The 22,072-nt window shown below is 40.7% G+C and overlaps 1 protein-coding gene across 1 annotated transcript in view; it reads left to right on the forward strand.

The window, feature by feature from the left end:
* Positions 1-22,072, forward strand: part of LOC135473766 (ATP-binding cassette sub-family C member 4-like) — a 144,871-nt gene that overhangs the window by 81,314 nt on the left and 41,485 nt on the right. Inside the window, exons 10-11 of the mRNA XM_064753653.1 lie at positions 7,964-8,074; positions 18,071-18,188. Coding sequence (XP_064609723.1) covers positions 7,964-8,074; positions 18,071-18,188 — 229 coding nt within the window. The remainder of the gene's footprint in view (positions 1-7,963; positions 8,075-18,070; positions 18,189-22,072) is intronic.

A 22,072-nucleotide genomic window follows, 5' to 3' on the forward strand; every position in this document is an offset into this window, starting at 1 on the left:
TTGCATTTAATGTATACCAAACATGCCTGCAGCCCAAGGGGATATAACATGGACTGCAATAATTGAAAACATCTACATGTAAGCTGACCCTTGTAATGTTTATTGGTTTATTAGTGGAGCAGATATAGCTCTATGTTGTGTTCTTGCTATATACATGAACTAGTCCTTGGGTAGGATCAGGGAGATGTGGTAAGCTGCATCTGACAGGGTATACTATGGTGCCCTAGCTGGCATGACCTTAGGGTCAAGATTAACCATGAGGTTAATAATTAAGAACAGCGGCTCTTTAATGATATCTCTTGTCATCTGTCTGATTGGGATCAGGCAATTAACCATATCAGCATTGCACTTCTTATGTCGGGTTGTATTGTTTGTAGAAGTATTATGATGTTGTGAAGCTCTCTTGACATGCATGACAGGTACCTTACATATACCTAACTGTAAGCCTTGTGTTTCATCAGTGGAACGAAATGCTCCTCAGTTTAGCACTAAGATGCGATATCCATACACTGTACATGTTATTGTTCTACATATACTGCACACCATGACATTGTTCTCTACGCTCACTTTCAATTTGCTGTAGAAAATGTTTCGTTCATGTCAATTCAGCTCAATTGATTGTCTTGTAGGTATGCATGTTTGTGTATAGCGTGTCAGTTGTTGGCTGGCTGGCAGACTGCAGGCTTCTAATGCACTAGCCAAGTGAGCAAAGGAAAAAAATGGGGTTGGAAACATTGCTGTGAAATGTTTGTTGATGTTTGTGGTGTCCTGTGTCTGAGGGTCTAGGGCCTGGCGGATGAAGGAGTGACAACATAAAACACACTGTTTCCACCATCATATCATCTGGCTGGTTTCTTTGCCTTGCTGAGTCAGGCAGTCAGAGTACTGCTCTGAGTGTTATGGTATATGTACAGCCCTGTGGTAAAGATGTTGATCATGAGTGAGTTGGGGGGGGGGGGGCAGTACTTGGAGGAGGAAGATGATGGGGGCTGGGCAAAGCATCCCACTAACCCTCCACACCTCCACTCCAACATCTGGCAGCACTCCCCCCCCCCCCCACATTTACTGAATGTGGAGTCTTCAGTTCCTCACAGGTATTAAAGTATGTGTAACAGGAATGGACCTACATGTAGCCTAGGTAGATGATTGTATACAGGAGAAATTGACCACAGGGTGATGAGGGAACCAATCAAAGTTAAAGATGAACTTGAGGTTCATGAAGAGGGGATATGTACTTTTTTTTGCCAGTTTGGATTTTACAAGCTGAAAGGGCTATCAGGCTGTATACTTACTGACATTGATGGTGTACCAGTATGTGGGTATTTTCCAGGCTGGCAAACGTGCACATCTTCTGTAGGATTACTGTCTGAACAAATCAGGACAGTTAGATATATAGGGGTATGCCCAGCCTAGAGCTCTGTGTAAAGTAAGGCCTGTAAATAGAACTGTGCTGTAATGTGTGACAGTGACAGAGACTCTAGAGGAACAGCTGAACAGCATATAGGCTGTAGCAGAGCCATTTCTTTGAGACTGAAGGGACCAAGACAGATTGAATTCTATCACTGGGGCGTACCCCAACAGGGGAGGGCATCAGAACACTAGGAGGTTGGATGTTACCCAAGCTCTGGGCAAAATACCTGCACACTCCAGCAAACCCAAAACATGTACAGGGCTTCTCCATTTGACAGCTGCATTCTGTGTTGCACAAAGTTTACACAATGCTAGTTGTACAGTACTAATTGTGGAAGTGTGGATTATTGTATACCGGAAGCTGATTGCCCTGTTTGTGTTGATCTGTTGCTGTGCCTTCACTTTTTGAAGGTGTGGATTATGTGTACTTGATTGTGTTTATGTCCCATACAGTGACAGTGTGGCTGTGCAGTTGCATGATGAGGGCTGCATGCATGGCCGGAGAGTTCCTGTAAGCTTAGGAGCACAGCAGATTGCTGGCCATATCCCTTGTGTATCTGGCATGTGTCTGGTTCTCAGGGAAAGGAAGTGTTATATCTGAGGGTTTACCCTCATCAGCATCTACTGACTTCAGACTCATTGATCAGCTGTTTGGGTACAGTGCTGTGCTGTTTTTAGCGTGGATGTGATACAACCCGTGTAGCTCTGTAGTTTTGCCCATTCAGACTCATTGATCAGCTGTTTGGGTACAGTGCTGTGCTGTTTTCAGCGAGGATGTGATACAACCCGTGTAGCTCTGTACTTTTGCCCATTCAGACTCATTGATCAGCTGTTTGAGTACAGTGCTGTGCTGTTTTCGGCATGGATGTGATACAACCGGTGTAGCTCTGTACTTTTGCCCATTCAGACTCATTGATCAGCTGTTTGAGTACAGTGCTGTGCTGTTTTTAGCGTGGATGTGATACAACCCATGTAGCTCTGTACTTTTGCCCATTCAGACTCATTGATCAGCTGTTTGAGTACAGTGCTGTGCTGTTTTAAGCGTGGATGTGATACAACCCGTGTAGCTCTGTCCTTTTGCCCATTCAGACTCATTGATCAGCTGTTTGAGTACAGTGCTGTGCTGTTTTTAGCGTGGATGTGATACAGCTGGTGTAACTGATCTGCATCAACATAACTAAACACTGTCTAAGGTGTGAGGATTAGAGCTGAGATTATGTCATAATGAACCTATGCCCCCACAACACACCACAGTTGATAGGGTCTCACTGAGGGATTGTGTTTAGTAGTGAAGGGGTTGGGGTGAGGAGATCATATGACAACATCACCCTTACCCTGCTGGTCTCTCATGTTGACCTCCTGACCAACATGTCATGTGATTACAACTTCTGTACTCTGAAACGGTAAATGTCTCTCTGCTTCTCACTGACTGGTAAATGTCTCTCTGCTTCTCACTGACTGGTAAATGTCTCTCTTCTTCTCATTGACTGGGATTTAACCTATTGCATGTACTGGTCTGTGTACCGGTACATGTGTATGTATATGGTCTGTGTACCAGTGTGTGTATACTGTATATATGGTCTGTGTACCAGTACATGTGTAAATGTATGGTCTGTGTACCGGCACATGTGTATATGTATGGTCTGTGTACTGGTACATGTGTATATGTATGGTCTGTGTACCTGTACATGTGTATATGTATGGTCTGTGTACTGGTACATGTGTATATGTATGGTCTGTATACTGGTACATGTGTATATGTATGGTCTGTATACTGGTACATGTGTATATGTATGGTCTGTATACTGGTACATGTGTATATGTATGGTCTGTGTACTGGTACATGTGTATATGTATGGTCTGTATACCTGTACATGTGTATATGTATGGTCGTATGGTCTGTGTGCCGGTACGTGTGTATATGTATGGTCTGTGTACTGGTACATGTGTATATGTATGGTCTGTATACCTGTACATGTGTATATGTATGGTCGTATGGTCTGTGTGCCGGTACGTGTGTATATGTATGGTCTTTCTATCAGTACGTTTATATGTATGGTCTGTGTACTGGTACGTGTGAATATAGATGGTTGTATGGTCTATGTGCTGGTAGGTGTGTATATGTATGGTCTGTGTACAGGTACATGTGTATATATATATGGTCTGTGTACCATACAACATGCTTGAGGTTGACACGCTGCACACTCTGATACATAGACCACAAACTGTTCACAACAACGTGCTGGAGCTTGACACTCTGCACAGTCTGATACAGAGACCACAAACTGTTCACAGCAACATGCTTGAGCTTGACACTCTGTACAGTCTGATACATAGACCACAAACTGTTCACAACAACATGCTTGAGCTTGACACTCTGTACAGTCTGATACACAGACCACAAACTGTTCACAACAACATGCTTGAGGTTGACACGCTGCACAGTCTGATACAGAGACCACAAACTGTTCACAACAACATGCTTGAGCTTGACACTCTGTACAGTCTGATACACAGACCACAAACTGTTCACAACAACATGCTTGAGGTTGACACGCTGCACAGTCTGATACAGAGACCACAAACTGTTCACAACAACATGCTTGAGCTTGACACTCTGCACAGTCTGATACATAGACCACAAACTGTTCACAACAACATGCTTGAGCTTGACACTCTGTACAGTCTGATACAGAGACCACAAACTGTTCACAACAACATGCTTGAGCTTGACACCCTGCACAGTCTGATACAGAGACCACAAACTGTTCACAACAACATGCTTGAGCTTGACACGCTGCACAGCCTGATACATAGCCTACAAACTGTACACAGCATAACAATATATGTTACTGGCTCATTTTGTTCTGTATTTACTACTATATACATGTGCTTGTGAGGTAGATGGTTTGTAATGTCAAGTTGTGCCCAGCTGCCTCTCCAAGTTAGCCCAGTGAAAGTCTCAAATTACTTACCAGTAGCTACACATTCCATTTTGTTGATTGCCAGCTGACTAATCTCAAATTAAATGTATAGTAGAGAAGCCCACATTTTCTGGTATGATTCAAATATGGGACAGGTGAGATAGTCCACAACAAACAACACACAAATGGCAAATTTCCTATATTTTGAAATCACCTATATTTTGAAGCAATGTTTCACCAAAGAGTCACTGTGCTACATGTGAATCAATTGTAGTTCAGAAAAATAGTAGGCCTACGTGTGTACTTGTATATACTTTCATGTGATTTTTTAACAACTTTGCACATGGTGATTGTTGTGGTATACTGTCCGTTGACCATGCTGCCTACCTTACACCTTACCTAAAGCAAAGTCTTTAATTTACCCACTGATGAAGGTTATATATATATATATATATGTACATATGCACTGTAGTTTGAATATCCAACTAACCTTACTCCGTACAGTGATACAGCTGCATGCACACCTGTTCTCAATGCATTATCTTTTGTGAGTTTGTCATTTCACCATGGAGTCCTGTACATATAGGCTACCAGTTAAGTGTCTGTGTATTTACATACAGATTGTAGAGTGTAGGGTTTTACAAGGTGCTAGTTTTGAGTGACGTGTCAGCTTCACTCCTACCCTTCCCCATCCCTCGTCTAATACGGACCTTTAACCTTTTAACATTGACATCTTCATTTCACAAGACCTCATCCCCGACTCGGGGCTAGACTCTGACACACTATGAATTTTGTCAGTTAGATAATAGCTGTATGTATGATTGTGGCATACAAGAGCCTCAAGGAGTCACTGTTAATGCATCATGGTGGATTGTGTCCTTGGATTGTCATCAACTGAAGGCTTTTAATGACCATCATTATGATTGTAGTAAGGAGTACATTGTTAGAGTTGTGATAACAGTTGCCCGTGTTTTAGTATAAACAGTTATCAGTGTTTTGTTAACAGCCATCAGTGTTTTACTGATTTATCAGTGTTCTAGTAACAATTATCAATGTCTTGGTAACAACTATCACTGACTTAGTAACATCTGCCTGTGTTTAGTAGCAGTAATCAGTGTTCTAGTAACAGTTATCAAAGTTTTCATAACAGTTATCAGTGTTTCAGTAACAGTAATCAGTCTTCTAGTAACAGTTTTCAAAGTTTTTGTAACAGTTATAAGTGTTTCAGTAACAGTCATCAGTGTTTTAGTAACAGTTATCAGTGTTTCAGTAACAGTCATCAGTGTTTTAGTAACAGTTATCAGTGTTTCAGTAACAGTTATCAGTGTTTTAGTATAGCAGCTATCAGTGCTTCTTTGTCAGCTGTCAATGTTTTAGTAACAGTTATCAGTGTTTTTGTAACAGTTATCCATGTTTTAGTATAACATCTATCAGTGTTTTATGATACCAAGATTTTATTAACAGTTACATGTATCATTGTTGTAGTAACAGTTATCAGTGTTTTTGTAACTGTTAACCCCAGGGCGCCACTAATGAACTGGTTTTGAGCCTGAGATCCCATAGTTCAGGACCAGTGGACAAGACCTGGGTATCAGTTTTGCGACCTCATGGTCCAGGGCCTCTGGCAGAGTTGGGTGTGAGCCTTGACCTCATAGTCCAGCTCCACTAACAAGAGCTGGGTTGGAGCCTGTGACCTCATAGTCCAGGGCTTCTGGCAGAGCTGGGTGTGAGCCTCTGACCTCATAGGTCCAGCTCCGCTAACAAGAGCTGGGTTGGAGCCTGTGACCTCATGGTCCAGGGCCCCTTGGCAGAGCTGGGTGTGAGCCTCTGACCTAATCGTTCAGAGGCCTGTGGCAAGAGCTGGGCCTGAGCCTCTGACCTCATAGGTCCAGGGTCCCTGACAAGAGCTGGGTTTGAGTCTGTGACCTCTTGGTCCAGGGACCCTGACAAGAGCTGGGTTTGAGTCTGTGACCTCTTGGTCCAGGGACCCTGACAAGAGCCAGGTTTGAGTCTGTGACCTCTTGGTCCAGGGTCCCCTGACAAGCACTGGGTTTGAATCTTTGACCTCTTGGTCCAGGGCCCCTGACAAGAGCTGAGTTTGAGTCTGTGGCCTCTTGGTCCAGGTGACCCTGATAAGAGCTGGGTTTGAGTCTGTGACCTCTTGGTCCAGGGTCCCTGACAAGAGCCGGGTTTGAGTCTGTGACCTCTTGGTCCAGGGACCCTGACAAGAGCCGGGTTTGAGCCTGTGACCTCTTGGTCCAGGGACCCTGACAAGAGCCAGGTTTGAGCCTGTGACCTCTTGGTCCAGGGACCCTGACAAGAGCCGGGTTTGAGCCTGTGACCTCTTAGACTCAAACCCGGCTCTTGTCAGGGGTCCTGGACCAAGAGGTCACAGACTCAAACCCGGCTCTTGTCAGGGGTCCTGGACCGTGACCTCTTGGTCCAGGACCCCTGACAAGAGCCGGGTTTGAGTCTGTGACCTCTTGGTCCAGGGACCCTGACAAGAGCCGGGTTTGAGTCTGTGACCTCTTGGTCCAGGGTCCCTGAAAAGAGCTGAGTTTTAGTCTGTGACCTCTTGGTCCAGGGACCCTGAAAAGAGCTGAGTTTGAGTCTGGGACCTCTTGGTTCAGGGACCCTGACAAGAGCTGGGTTTGAGCCTGTGATGTCATAGTCCAGAGCCTCTGGATAAAACTCTGTGGTTATCTGGATCGACTTTGTCTGACAAAACTCTGTGGTTATCTGGATGTGCTTTGTCTAACAAAAAATCACTGGTTATCTTGATGTGCTTTGTCTGACAAAAAATCACTGTTTATCTGGATAGACTTTGTCTAACAAAACTCATGCCAGTTTTCACTTTCGGTCACTAACCTTTATCGTGGTTTGACTGTTACCCGGGGAACAGCTCTGTTGTTTTCTGAACCACGATGTTACAGTGTTAGAACCGTTCTGGTACAGGCTTATAACCATCTTGTCAGAGTGTTACAAAAATTCTGTTACAGTGTTAGAACCATCTTGTTACAATCATTAAACCATTCTGTTACAATGTCAGAACCAGTCTCTTGAAGTGTAAGAACCATCCTGTGACAGTGTTAGAACTGTCCTATCAAAGTCTTAGAACCATCATGTTACATGTACAATGTCAGAACCACCCTTTTACAGTGTTAGAACCATCCTATTACAGTCTTCGAGCATCCTGTTACAGTGTTAAACCCATTCTGTTAGTGTTAGAACCATCCTCTTATGTATTACAACTAACCTGTTACAGTGTTATAACCACCTCATTACATTTTTACAACCATCCTGTTACAGTATTACAACTATCCTGTTACAGTGTTACAACGATTCTTTTACAGTGTTACAACAATTCTGTTACAATGTTACATGTACTAATGTGATATACTTCAAGCTAATCCTGAGTTGTTGTTATAAACATTTCAAGCACATGTACGAATGATACCTTTGTGCAGATGATTATTGTAAAACGTCTGCAGTATCTACATGTACATGGGCCAATTTTCTGATACATATTAGTCCTGCCTTGTTTTAATGCAGTTTGAAAGAAGTGTTTTAGTGTGTGCTTGTATATATGAGAGATGGCCGCTGACAGTGTTGCTGTTGTTGTTGTTCAGGTGGCAGGGTCAGGTATTCTGGAAGGGTTATCGTAACAACCTGGACGAAGCCGATATCTACGAGGTTCTCCCCCAGGATTCTACAGTACAGCTCTCTAATAACCTGGCAAGGTAAGACGTACCCAGTGCTGCTGTTCAGCCAGTGGGCAGGTTAATTTTTGGATGGACATGGAAAATTACTAATCTCCTATAGAGCTTAAATGTTAATATGATCAACAGCTGTCAGAAGGTCCTGTTTGCTGAGTTTAAGGTAATGACTTTTTCTTTTGGAAATTACAGTGCGCACTAGTTATATTTGGCATATTTGTTATGTTGTGTAATGCTTTTCAAGGCAAGTGTTGCATTATGAGGCACATTGTGGGAGTTGATAAACAAACATCAGGGTATTTAGAGATGATCATGTCTGTCAATAGCAAGTGTGAAATATGGTTTGCATTTGGAGAGAGGGAATGTTATGTATAAATACTGCAGGTAAAGCATTTCCTTCAATTGTGACAAACTCCTTGGTTATGACACAAGACGCTGTGCTGTTCTGTCTGCTTTGAGATTTATCTCACCGAGTGGAGGTTTGCACTTGATGGTCAGGGGTTGTTGACCAGATTTACCTCCCCAAGTCGGGGTTTACAGCAGACCGGGAGCCAGATTTACCTGATAGGCGGAGAAAGAGCAGATAAGGAGGGGTTCTTAACTAGATTTACCTGATAAAGGGAGAAAGAGCAGGAAGGGAGGGGCCGTTAACCAGATTTACCTGATACAGGGAGAAAGAGTAGGTAGGGACAGGTTGTTAACCAGATTTACCTGAGTGGGTGATAAAGAGCAAGTAAAATAGGATTTTGTTAACCAGATATATCTGCAAGGGGATGTACAGTAGGTAGGGAGGGGTTGTTAACCAGATTTACCTGAAAGTGGGAGAAGCGAGCAGATAGGGAGGGGCTGTTAACCAGGTTTACCTGATAGAGGGAGAAAGAGCAGGTAGGGAGGGGCTGCTAACCAGGTTTACCTGATAGAGGGGGAAAGAGGATGTGGGGGGGGGGGGTTGTTTACCTGATAGAGGGAGAAAGAGCAGGTAGGGAGGGGCTGCTAACCATGTTTACTTAATAGAGGGAGAAAGAGCAGGTAGGGAGGGGTTCTTAACCAGATTTACCTTTATATGGAGAGAAAGAGCAGGTAAGGAGGGGCTGTTAACCAGATTTACCTGATAGAGGGAGAAAGAGCTGGTAGGGAGGGGCTGTTACCAGATTTACCTGATAGAGGGAGAAAGACCAGGTAGGGAGGGGCTGCTAACCAGGTTTACCTGATAGAGGGAGAAAGACCAGGTAGGGAGGGGTTGATAACCAGGTTTACCTGATAGAGAGAAAAAGACCAGGTATGGAGGGGCTATTACCAGATTTACCTGATAGAGGGAGAAAGACCAGCTTTGGAGGGGCTGCTAACCAGGTTTAACTGCTAGAGGGAGAAAGAGCAGGAAGGGAGGGGCTGCTAACCAGAATTACCTGATAGGTGGAGAAAGAGCAGGTAGGGATTTGTTGTTCACCAGATTTACATGATAGGAAGAAAAAAGAGCAGGTATGGAGGGTTTTGTTAACCAGATTTACATGATAACCCCCTATCATGTATATCTGGTACAGCATGTATTGATGGGTTATTAACCAGGTTTACCTGATAGGGGGAGAAAGAGCATGTAGGGATTTCTTGTTAACCAGATGTACATGATAGAGGGTGTACAGCATGTAGGGATGGGTTATTAACCAGGTTTACCTGATATGGGGAGAAAGAGCATGTAGGGATTTCTTGTTAACCAGATGTACATGATAGAGGGTGTACAGCATGTAGGGATGGGTTATTAACCAGGTTTACCTGATATGGGGAGAAAGAGCATGTAGGGATTTCTTGTTAACCAGATGTACATTAACCAGGGTGTACAGCATGTAGGGATGGGTTATTAACCAGGTTTACCTGATAGGGGGAGAAAGAGGATGTAGGGATTTCTTGTTAACCAGATGTACATGATAGAGGGTGTACAGCATGTAGGGATGGGTTATTAACCAGGTTTACCTGATAGGGGGAGAAAGAGGATGTAGGGATTTCTTGTTAACCATATTTACATGATAGAGGGTGTACAGCAGGTAGAGATGGGTTATTATCCAGATTATAACTCAGTGGATACATCATCTTGTGCTGACTTAATACCTTGTACTGACTTGATACCCTTATCTGACTTGATACCTCATCTGACTTGATACCTCATGCTGACTTAATACCTTGTACTGACTTGATACCCTTATCTGACTTGATACCTCATCTGACTTGATACCTCATGCTGACGTGATACCTTGTGCTGACTTGATACCTTGTGCTGACTTAATACCTTTTACTGACTTGATACCTCATGCTGACTTGATACCCTTATCTGACTTGATACCTCATGCTGGCTTGATCCCCTTATCTGACTTGATACCTCATGCTGGCTTCATCCCCTTATCTGACTTGATACCTTGTGCTGACTTGATGCCTTATGCTGACTTCATACCTTGTGCTGACTTCATACCTGTATATGCCTTAAAACCTCATGTTTGCTTAATACCTTGTGTTGACTTGATACCTCTACATGACATGATGCATCATGCTGACTTGATACCTTGTGCTGACTTGATACCTTGTACAGACTTGATACCTTGTACTGACTTGATACATTGTGCTGACTTAATACCTTGTGCTGACTTTATACCCTGTACTGACTTGATACCTTATGCTGACTTGATCCCTCGTGCTGGCTTGATTCCTTGTACTGACTTTATACCTTGTGCTGACTTCATACCTCATGCTGACTTGATACCCTACATGACATGATACCTCATGCTGACTTGATACCTTGTCTTATCTTTATACCCTGTGTTGACTTGATCCCTCATATTTGCTTGATACCTTATACTGACTTGATACCTTGTGCTGACTTGATACCTTGTACTGATTTCATACCTCATGCTGACTTGATACGTTGTACTGACTTGATACCTTGTACTGACTCGATACCTTGTGCTGACTTAATACCTTGTGTTATCTTTATACCCTATGCTGACTTGATACCTTGTACTGACTTCATAACTCATGCTGACTTGATACTTCATGCTGACTTGATACCTTGTACTGACTTGATACCTTGTGCTGACTTAATACCTTGTGTTATCTTTATACCCTGTGCTGACTTGATCCCTCATACTGACTCGATACCTTGTGCTGACTTCATACCTTGTACTGACTGGATACCTTGTGCTGGCTTGATACCTTGTACTGACTTGATACCTTTTGCTGACTTAATACCTCATGCTGACTTGATACCTTGTACTGACTTGATACCTTGTGCTGACTTAATACCTTGTGTTACCTTTATACCCTGTGCTGACTTGATACCTTATGCTGACTCGATACCTTGTGCTGACTTGATACGTTCTGCTGACTTGATACCTTGTGCTGACTTGATACCTTGTGCTGACTTAATACCTTATGCTGACTTGATACCTCATGCTGACTTGATACGTGGTACTGACTCGATACCTTGTGCTGACTTGATACCTTGTGCTGACTTGATACCTTGTGCTGACTCGATACCTTGTACTGACTCGATACCTTGTCCTGACTCGATACCTTGTGCTGACTCGATGGCTTGTGCTGACTGGATACCTTGTGCTGACTCGATACCTTGTGCTGACTTGATACCTTGTACTGACTTGATATCTCATGCTGACTTAATACCTTGTACTGACTGGATACCTTGTGCTGACTTAATACCTTGTGTTATCTTTATACCCTGTGCTGACTTGATCCCTCATACTGGCTTGATACCTTATGCTGACTCGATACCTTGTACTGACTTGATATCTTGTGCTGACTTCATACCTTGTACTGACTCGATACCTTGTACTGACTTGATACTTTGTACTGACTCAATACCTTGTGCTGACTTGATACCTTGTATTGACTTGATACCTTGTGCTGACTTAATACCTTGTGTTACCTTTATACCCTGTGCTGACTTGAACCCTCATACTGGCTTGATATGTTATGCTGACTTGATACCTTGTACTGACTTCATACCTCATTTTGACTTGATACCTCATGCTGACTTGATACCTTGTACTGACTCGATACCTTGTGGTGATTTAATACCTTGTGTTATCTTTATACCCTGTGCTGACTTGATCCCTCATACTGGCTTGATACCTTGTATTCACTTCATACCTCATGCTGACTTGATACCTCATGCTGACTTGATACCCTGCATGACATGATACCTCACGCTGAATTGATACCTTGTGCTGACTTCATACCTTGTGCTGACTTCATACCCTGTACTGACTTGATACCTTATGCTGACTTGATCCTTCATGCTGGCTTGATAGTTCATGCTGATTTGATACCATGTGCTGACTTTATACCTTATGCTGACTTGATACCTTGTGCTGACTTTATACATTGGACTGACTTGATACCTTGTGCTGACTTGATACCTCATGCTGACTCGATACCTTGTGCTGACTCGATACCTTGTGCTGTGCTGACTCGATACCTTGTCCTGACTCGATACCTTGTGCTGACTCGATACCTTGTGCAGACTCGATACCTTGTACTGACTCGATACCTTGTGCTGACTCGATACCTTGTGCTCATTTGATACCTTGTACTGACATGATACCTTATGCTGACTTGATCTCGCATGCTGGCTTGATACCTCATGCTGACTTGATACCCCTTCCTCACTTGATTAGAAGATAACTCACAACTGGTGGAGAGGAAAGGAGACCGATCTCTTTGTCCAGGACATGAAATTCAGCATTGTACAGTTTTCACACTTTGTCAAGGACATGAGATATAACATTGTACAGTCTTCACACTTTGCCCAGGACATGAGATACAGTATTGTAGAGTCTACACACTTTGTCCAGCACATGAGATGCAGTGTTGTAGGCATACAGTATGCACATGAAAATGATAGAGTATATGCTTGTACCTTGTGAAAGGTTTCATTCCCAAGTGCACTTACCTCTTCTGAGTTAAATTCTAGTAGTTTTTGCGTGGTTTTGTTTGTCTTCATTTCTGTGTAAAACCAGTGGGCATAAAGGGACATCTGAATGGATTCTGGCCTCATGAAGTGACTTTTGGGCTAAATTAGCTGACAGAGTGTGGACCTTGGTGTAAAGTTGTAATGGTACCTTACATGTACATGTACCTAGAGGCACAACCTTCCAGGACATGCTGACTATTGCTCTTCACACCCCTTATCTAGGCCTCCACCACTTAAGTACTGTTTATATTCCTGACCTGACCCCTTTGACCCCTATGTAAGATGTAGACTGTTTATATTCCTGACCTGACCCCTTTGACCCCTGTGTAAGATGTGGACTGTTTGTATTCCTGACCTGACCCCTTTGACCCCTGTGTAGGATGTAGACTGTTTATATTCCTGACCTGACCCCTTTGACCCCTGTGTAAGATGTAGACTGTTTGTATTCCTGACCTGACCCCTTTGACCCCTGTGTAGGATGTAGACTGTTTATATTCCTGACCTGACCCCTTTGACCCCTGTGTAAGATGTATACTGTTTATATTCCTGACCTGACCCCTTTGACCCCTGTGTAAGATGTAGACTGTTTGTATTCCTGACCTGACCCCTTTGACCCCTGTGTAGGATGTAGACTGTTTATATTCCTGACCTGACCCCTTTGACCCCTGTGTAAGATGTAGACTGTTTGTATTCCTGACCTGACCCCTTTGACCCCTGTGTAAGATGTAGACTGTTTATATTCCTGACCTGACCCCTTTGACCCCTGTGTAAGATGTATACTGTTTATATTCCTGACCTGACCCCTTTGATTCCTGTGTAAGATGTAAACTGTTTATATTCCTGACCTGACCCCTTTGATTCCTGTGTAAGATGTAGACTGTTTGTATTCCTGACCTGACCCCTTTGACCCCTGTGTAAGATGTAGACTGTTTATATTCCTGACCTGACCCCTTTGACCCCTGTGTAAGATGTATACTGTTTGTATTCCTGACCTGACCCCTTTGACCCCTGTGTAAGATGTAGACTGTTTATATTCCTGACCTGACCCCTTTGATTCCTGTGTAAGATGTAGAGTGTTTGTATTCCTGACCTGACCCCTTTGACCCCTGTGTAAGATGTATACTGTTTATATTCCTGACCTGACCCCTTTGACCCCTGTGTAAGATGTAGAGTGTTTGTATTCCTGACCTGACCCCTTTGACCCCTGTGTAAGATGTATACTGTTTATATTCCTGACCTGACCCCTTTGACCCCTGTGTAAGATGTAGACTGTTTGTATTCCTGACCTGACCCCTTTGACCCCTGTGTAAGATGTAGACTATTTATATTCCTGACCTGACCCCTTTGATTCCTGTGTAAGATGTAGAGTGTTTGTATTCCTGACCTGACCCCTTTGACCCCTGTGTAAGATGTATACTGTTTATATTCCTGACCTGACCCCTTTGACCCCTGTGTAAGATGTAGACTGTTTGTATTCCTGACCTGACCCCTTTGACCCCTGTGTAAGATGTAGACTGTTTATATTCCTGACCTGACCCCTTTGACCCCTGTGCAAGATGTAGACTGTTTGTATTCCTGACCTGACCCGTTTCAAGATGTAGACCGTGGCTGTATACAGAGCCCCACATTCCACCCACACCCCTTCTGGACAACCCAGTGGCTTCTAGTGTCTGTGTTTTCCATGTCATATCACAAGGAATTTTCTGACCCAGTGGATTCCTCAACAAATATTTCTGTCAAGATTTATGATTTGTTGAAGAAAACATTTACATTACTTCCCACAAACCAATATTTACATTTCTCAGATAAACAGCTTATCTTAGCACATGTACACCAGCTCAGAGCTAACTGTGTGTAAACTCTCTGTAGAAGTACACAGCAATTTAACCTTGTATTACATTTCATATCACTGAATAATAGAATGAGATTGATGTACTTTAGATTGTGTAAATAAATACATGTGCATCATTAGATTTTTCATTAGATGTGTGGAATAAATTATGATTGTGAAGTTTTTAGTTTATGTCTGATGTTATGTACGTCTTCAGATAAACTGTGCTGTTATATTTGTGTCATCAGTTTTCAAACCATTCCTAGTTTTGCTTCAGCGTAGAGTATAGACATAAATAAATAATAGTGAAGGTTTTTTTAATGGACATTTTGCTGAGTTATATCCCACGAGAGCTGAAGAATTTTAATGGGCATTTTACTGAGTTATACCCCTCCAGAGCTGAAGAATTTTAATGGACATTTTGCTGATTTATACCCCTCCAGAGCTGAAGAATTTTAATGGACATTTTGCTGAGTTATATCCTTCCAGAGCTGAAGAATTTTAATGGACATTTTGCTGAGGTATATCCTTCCAGAGCTGAAGGTTTTTAATGGACATTTTGCTGATTTATACCCCTCCAGAGCTGAAGGTTTTTAATGGACATTTTGCTGAGTTATATCCCACGAGAGCTGAAGAATTTTAATGGACATTTTGCTGTTATGTCCTTCCAGAGCTGAAGGTTTTTAATGGACATTTTGCTGATTTATATCCCTCCATAGCTGAAGGTTTTTAATGGACATTTTGCTGAGTTATATCCCATGAGAGCTGAAGAATTTTAATGGACATTTTGCTGATTTATACCCCTCCAGAGCTGAAGAATTTTAGTGCATATTTTGCCGAGTTATATACCTAAAGAACTGAAGAATTTTAGTCAGAGATTGTCTTTAATTTGCTGTAAATAACACAGACTACTAAATCTGCGCAAGATTAAGTACTTAAATCTTGGGGATACTTGTGTTGTTTAATTTCCCAAAAGATGAGACCATATTGCTTAAAATATTAATGTATTGAAAAAGTGTTCCCCATATCCCTGTTACATGTATATACATGTATTCAAGGCATCTTGCTTAAAGCCCTGTTGTACATATATGTCCAGGTATTCAAGAAGTCTTACTTATACCCCTGTTACACACATGTACATAAATTGAAGAAGTCTTGCTTATACCACTGTTACACACATGTACATGTATTCAAGCAGTCTTACTTATACCCCTGTTACACATATGTACATAAATTCAAGAAGTCTTGCTTATACCACTGTTACACACATGTACATGTATACAAGAAGTCTTGCTTATGCCACTGTTACACACATGTACATAAATTGAAGAAGTCTTGCTTATACCCCTGTTACACATAGGTACATAAATTAAAGAAGTCTTGCTTCTATCCCTGTTACACACATGTACATGTATTCAAGAAGTCTTGCCTATACCCGTGTTACTGACAAGTACATAAATTCAAGAAGTCTTGTTTTACCACTGTTACACACATGTACATGTATTCAAGAAGTCTTACTTATACCCCTGTTACACACATGTACATGTATTCATGAAGTCTTCCATTTATCCCTGTTATCATATGCCCATATATTCAAGAAGTCTTGCTTACACCTATTCTTGAGTACGACATAAAACACCAATCAAATAAATAATGTCCCTATTACTTACATGTACATCTATTCAGGAAGTGTTGCTTATGTCCTTATTACATACATGTACATCTATTCAGGAAGTGTTGCTTATGTCCCTATTACATACATGTACATCTATTCAGGAAGTGTTGCTTATGTCCCTATTACATACATGTACATCTATTCAGGAAGTGTTGCTTATGTCCCTATTACTTACATGTACATCTATTCAGGAAGTGTTGCTTATGTCCTTATTACATACATGTACATCTATTCAGGAAGTGTTGCTTATGTCCTTATTACATACATGTACATCTATTCAGGAAGTATTGCTTATGTCCCTATTACATACATGTACATCTATTCAGGAAGTATTGCTTATGTCCTTATTACATACATGTACATCTATACAGGAAGTGTTGCTTATGTCCCTTATTACATACATGTACATCTATTCAGGAAGTGTTGCTTATGTCCCTATTACATACATGTACATCTATTCAGGAAGTATTGCTTATGTCCCTGTTACATACATGTACATCTATTCAGGAAGTACTGCTTATGTCCCTATTACATACATGTACATCTATTCAGGAAGTATTGCTTATGTCCTTATTACATACATGTACACCTATTCAGGAAGTACTGCTTATGTCCCTGTTACATACATGTACATCTATTCAGGAAGTGTTGCTTATGTCCTTATTACATACATGTACATCTATTCAGGAAGTACTGCTTATGTCCCTATTACATACATGTACATCTATTCAGGAAGTATTGCTTATGTCCTTATTACATACATGTACATCTATTCAGGAAGTGTTGCTTATGTCCCTATTACTTACATGTACATCTATTCAGGAAGTGTTGCTTATGTCCTTATTACATACATGTACATCTATTCAGGAAGTGTTGCTTATGCCCTTATTACATACATGTACATCTATTCAGGAAGTGTTGCTTATGTCCCTATTGCATGCATGTACATCTATTCAGGAAGTGTTGCTTATGTCCCTATTACATACATGTACATCTATTCAGGAAGTGTTGCTTATGTCCCTATTACATACATGTACATCTATTCAGGAAGTGTTGCTTATGTCCCTATTGCATGCATGTACATCTATTCAGGAAGTGTTGCTTGTGTCCCTATTACATACATGTAAAAGTCAGTTATTAAGGAATAATCCAGGTGAGAAAGAGAACAAGCATTTTATTACTAAGGCTGCTCTAGTGTGAATATACAAGTACAACATGTTTTTTTGGGCTGCTTAATTGAAATGTGGGGGCCTCCTTGGCTCAGTCGGTTAAAGCACTAGCGCAGCGTAATGACCCAGGAGTCTCTCACCAATGCGGTCGCTGTGAGTTCAAGTCCAGCTCATGCTGGCTTCCTCTCCGGCCATACGTGGGAAGGTCTGCCAGCAACCTGCGGATGGTCGTGGGTTTCCCCCGGGCTATGCCCGGTTTCCACCCACCATAATGCTGGCCGCCGTCGTATAAGTGAAATATTCTTGAGTACGGCATAAAACACCAATCAAATAAATTAATAAATAAATTGAAATGTGTCTTATTTTTCAGGGAATGGGAGAAGGAGCTGTATTGTTGGAAGACTGGAGGAAGGCCCAGTCTGTTGGCAGCAGTCTTTCGGTGCTACTGGCAACAAATCATCACCTTTGCTCTACTTATCTTACTGGAGGTAAATATGCTGTCTTTGTTGTAAGTTGTTATTGGATGCATGGCATACATGTACTCACCCTAGCTATGTTTTACTTATTCCAAGTGGGATATCCTTACGCTTTCTCTCAGTGGGATATACTGACATTCGCTGTCACCATCCTCACCATAAGCTTGGGGCTTAGTTGACATTAAAATAACATATCTCACCAGAACAGTTATATTATTGAAGGTAAAATATGCTAAGCTTTGATGCAGTTATCAGACTGAAGATAAGAGATCGTAACATTTGGTACACTTATCTTACTGAAGATAAGAGATCCTAACTTGTGGTACACTTATCTTACTGAAGATAAGAGATCCTAACCTTTGGTACACTTGTCTTACTGAAGATAAGAGATCCTAACTTGTGGTACACTTATCTTACTGAAGATAAGAGATCCTAACCTTTGGTACACTTGTCTTACTGAAGATAAGAGATCCTAACTTGTGGTACGCTTGTCTTACTGAAGATAAGAGATCCTAACTTGTGGTATACTTGTCTTACTGAAGATGAGAGGCCGTAACCATTGATACACTTATCAATAAGATAAGATAAGAGATCCTAACCATTGATACACTTATCAATAAGATAAGATAAGAGATCCTAACCATTGATACACTTATCTTACTGAAGATAAGAGATCCTTACCATTGATACACTTATCTTACTTAAGATAAGAGATCCTAACCTTTGGTACACTTATCTGACAGAAGATAAGAGATCCTAACCTTTGGTACACTTATCTGACAGAAGATAAGAGATCCTAACCATTGATACACTTATCTTACAGAAGATAAGAAATCCTAACCATTGATTACACTTATCTTACTGAAGATAAGAGATCCTAACTTGTGGTACGCTTGTCTTACTGAAGATAAGAGATCCTAACTTGTGGTATACTTGTCTTACTGAAGATGAGAGGCCGTAACCATTGATACACTTATCAATAAGATAAGATAAGAGATCCTAACCATTGATACACTTATCAATAAGATAAGATAAGAGATCCTAACTTGTGGTACACTTATCTTACTGAAGATAGAGATCCTAACCTTTGTACACTTGTCTTACTGAAGATAAGAGATCCTAACTTGTGGTACGCTTGTCTTACTGAAGATAAGAGATCCTAACTTGTGGTACACTTATCTTACTGAAGAATAAGAGATCCTAACCATTGATACACTTATCTTACTGAAGATAAGAGATCCTTACCATTGATACACTTATCTTACTTAAGATAAGAGATCCTAACCTTTGGTACACTTATCTGACAGAAGATAAGAGATCCTAGCCTTTGGTACACTTATCTGACAGAAGATAAGAGATCCTAACCATTGATACACTTATCTTACAGAAGATAAGAAATCCTAACCATTGATACACTTATCTTACTGAAGATAAGAGATCCTAACTATTGATACACTTATCTTACAGAAGATAAGAGATCCTAACTATTGATACACTTATCTTACAGAAGATAAGAGATCCTAACCATTGATACACTTATCTTACTGAAGATAAGAGATCCTTACCATTGATACACTTATCTTACTGAAGATAAGAGATCCTAAACCTTTGGTACACTTATCTGACAGAAGATAAGAGATCCTAACCTTTGGTACACTTATCTGACAGAAGACAAGAGATCCTAACCTTTGTACACTTATCTGACAGAAGATAAGAAATCCTAACCATTGATACACTTATCTTACAGAAGATAAGAGATCCTAACTATTGATACACTTATCTTACAGAAGATAAGAGATCCTAACTATTGATACACTTATCTTACAGAAGATAAGAGATCCTAACCATTGATACACTTATCTTACAGAAGATAAGAAATCCTAACCACTGATACACTTATCTTACTGAAGATAAGAGATCCTAACTTTGGTACACTTATCTTACAGAAGATAAGAGATCCTAACCATTGATACACTTATCTTACAGAAGATAAGAAATCCTAACCATTGATACACTTATCTTACAGAAGATATGAGATTCTAACCATTGATACACTTCTCTTACTGAAGATAAGAGGTCCTAACCTTTGGTACACTTGTATTACTGAAGATCCTGATCTGGCATGTGTACACTTATATATATCCTTGGTTTTTGCACTTCTACTAACTGATCCTCAGTTTTGTTACACATGTACTAAATGATCCCCAGCTTTGTACACATTTACATGTACTGAGTGATCCTCCAAACTTTGTTATACATGCACTAAATGATTTACAGCTTTGTTACACATTCTAAGTGATCTCCAACTTTGTTACACATGAATATTTACAAAGTGATCCTCACCTTTGTCGCACATGCAGTAAATGTCCTCACCATTGTTGCACATGTGCATATATAAGTGATCATCAGCTTTGTTGCTAATATACAGTATTTGTGATCCTCAATTTTGTTCCATATGTACATATTCGAGGTGATCCTCACCTTTATTGCACATGTTCTTAATCTGCTCGTTTTTGTTACATCATTTTGTCTACACATGCTCTAAATGATTCTCAGCTTTGTTACACATGTACAAATTCTCCACACCTTTGTTGTACATATGTAAGTGATCATCAGCTTTGTTGCAGATTTACATATATAAGTGATCATCAGCGTTGTTGCATGTTATCAGTGATCCTTAGTTTTGTTCCATCTGTACATGTGCCAAGTGATCCTTACTTGTGTTGCACATGTGCATGTTAAAAGTGATCCTCAACTTTGTGCAAAGAGATTCACACCTGGGCAGAACTGGGAGGTAAGCTGAACTGGTCAAATAACATGGCTTCAGCAACCTGGTGTGAATGTTTGTCCAAATCCTAGAGGTGCAAAGGGCTCACTTTTGTTTTTTTATGTGACATTGTTCTAGGAGTTGTCTTTCTTTCTTTATCTGACAGTATTCTAGGATTTCCTCTGATCATCGTCAGTGGAAAGCCAAGGTGATTGAACTACCTGTAGACTCTTACAGATGCTAATTTAAGGCATAGATACATGTAAGGAAGATTTTTCTGAAAAACAGAAGTATTCATGTTTTCATGAAACACACATACTTGATTGTACACTTTACACTGCTTGAAGAAACTTATGCTGTGATGGACAATTTGAATGTTCCTATCTATCATAACATTGAGGAAACTTTTGTGGACAATTTGAATGTTCCAATCTATCATAACATTGAAGAAACTTTCGTGGACAATTTGAATGTTCCAATCTATCATAACATTGAAGAAACTTTTGTGAGCAATTTGAATGTTCCAGTCTATCATAACATTGAAGAAACTTATGCTGTGCTGGACAGTTTGAATGTTCCAGTCTATCATAACACTGAAGAAAACTTTTGTGGACGATTTGAATGTTCCAATTTATCATAACATTGAAGAAACTTTCATGGACAATTTGAATGTTCCAACCTGTCATAACGTTGAAGAAACTTTCGTGGGCAATTTGAATGTTCCAATCTATCATAACATTGAAGAAACTTTCGTGGACAATTTGAATGTTCCAATCTATCATAACATTGAAGAAACTTTTGTGAGCAATTTGAATGTTCCAGTCTATCATAACATTGAAGAAACTTATGCTGTGCTGGACAGTTTGAATGTTCCAATCTATCATAACACTGAAGAAACTTTTGTGGACGATTTGAATGTTCCAATTTATCATAACATTGAAGAAACTTTCATGGACAATTTGAATGTTCCAACCTGTCATAACGTTGAAGAAACTTTCGTGGGCAATTTGAATGTTCCAATCTATCATCACATTGAAGAAACTTTCATGGACAATTTGAATATTCCAATCTGTCATAAGGTTGAAGAAACATTTGTGGCCAATTTGAATGTTCCAATCTATCATAACAT

Source organism: Liolophura sinensis, chromosome 8 (genome assembly GCF_032854445.1).
Source record: "Liolophura sinensis isolate JHLJ2023 chromosome 8, CUHK_Ljap_v2, whole genome shotgun sequence".
Taxonomy (NCBI): Eukaryota; Metazoa; Mollusca; class Polyplacophora; order Chitonida; family Chitonidae; genus Liolophura; species Liolophura sinensis.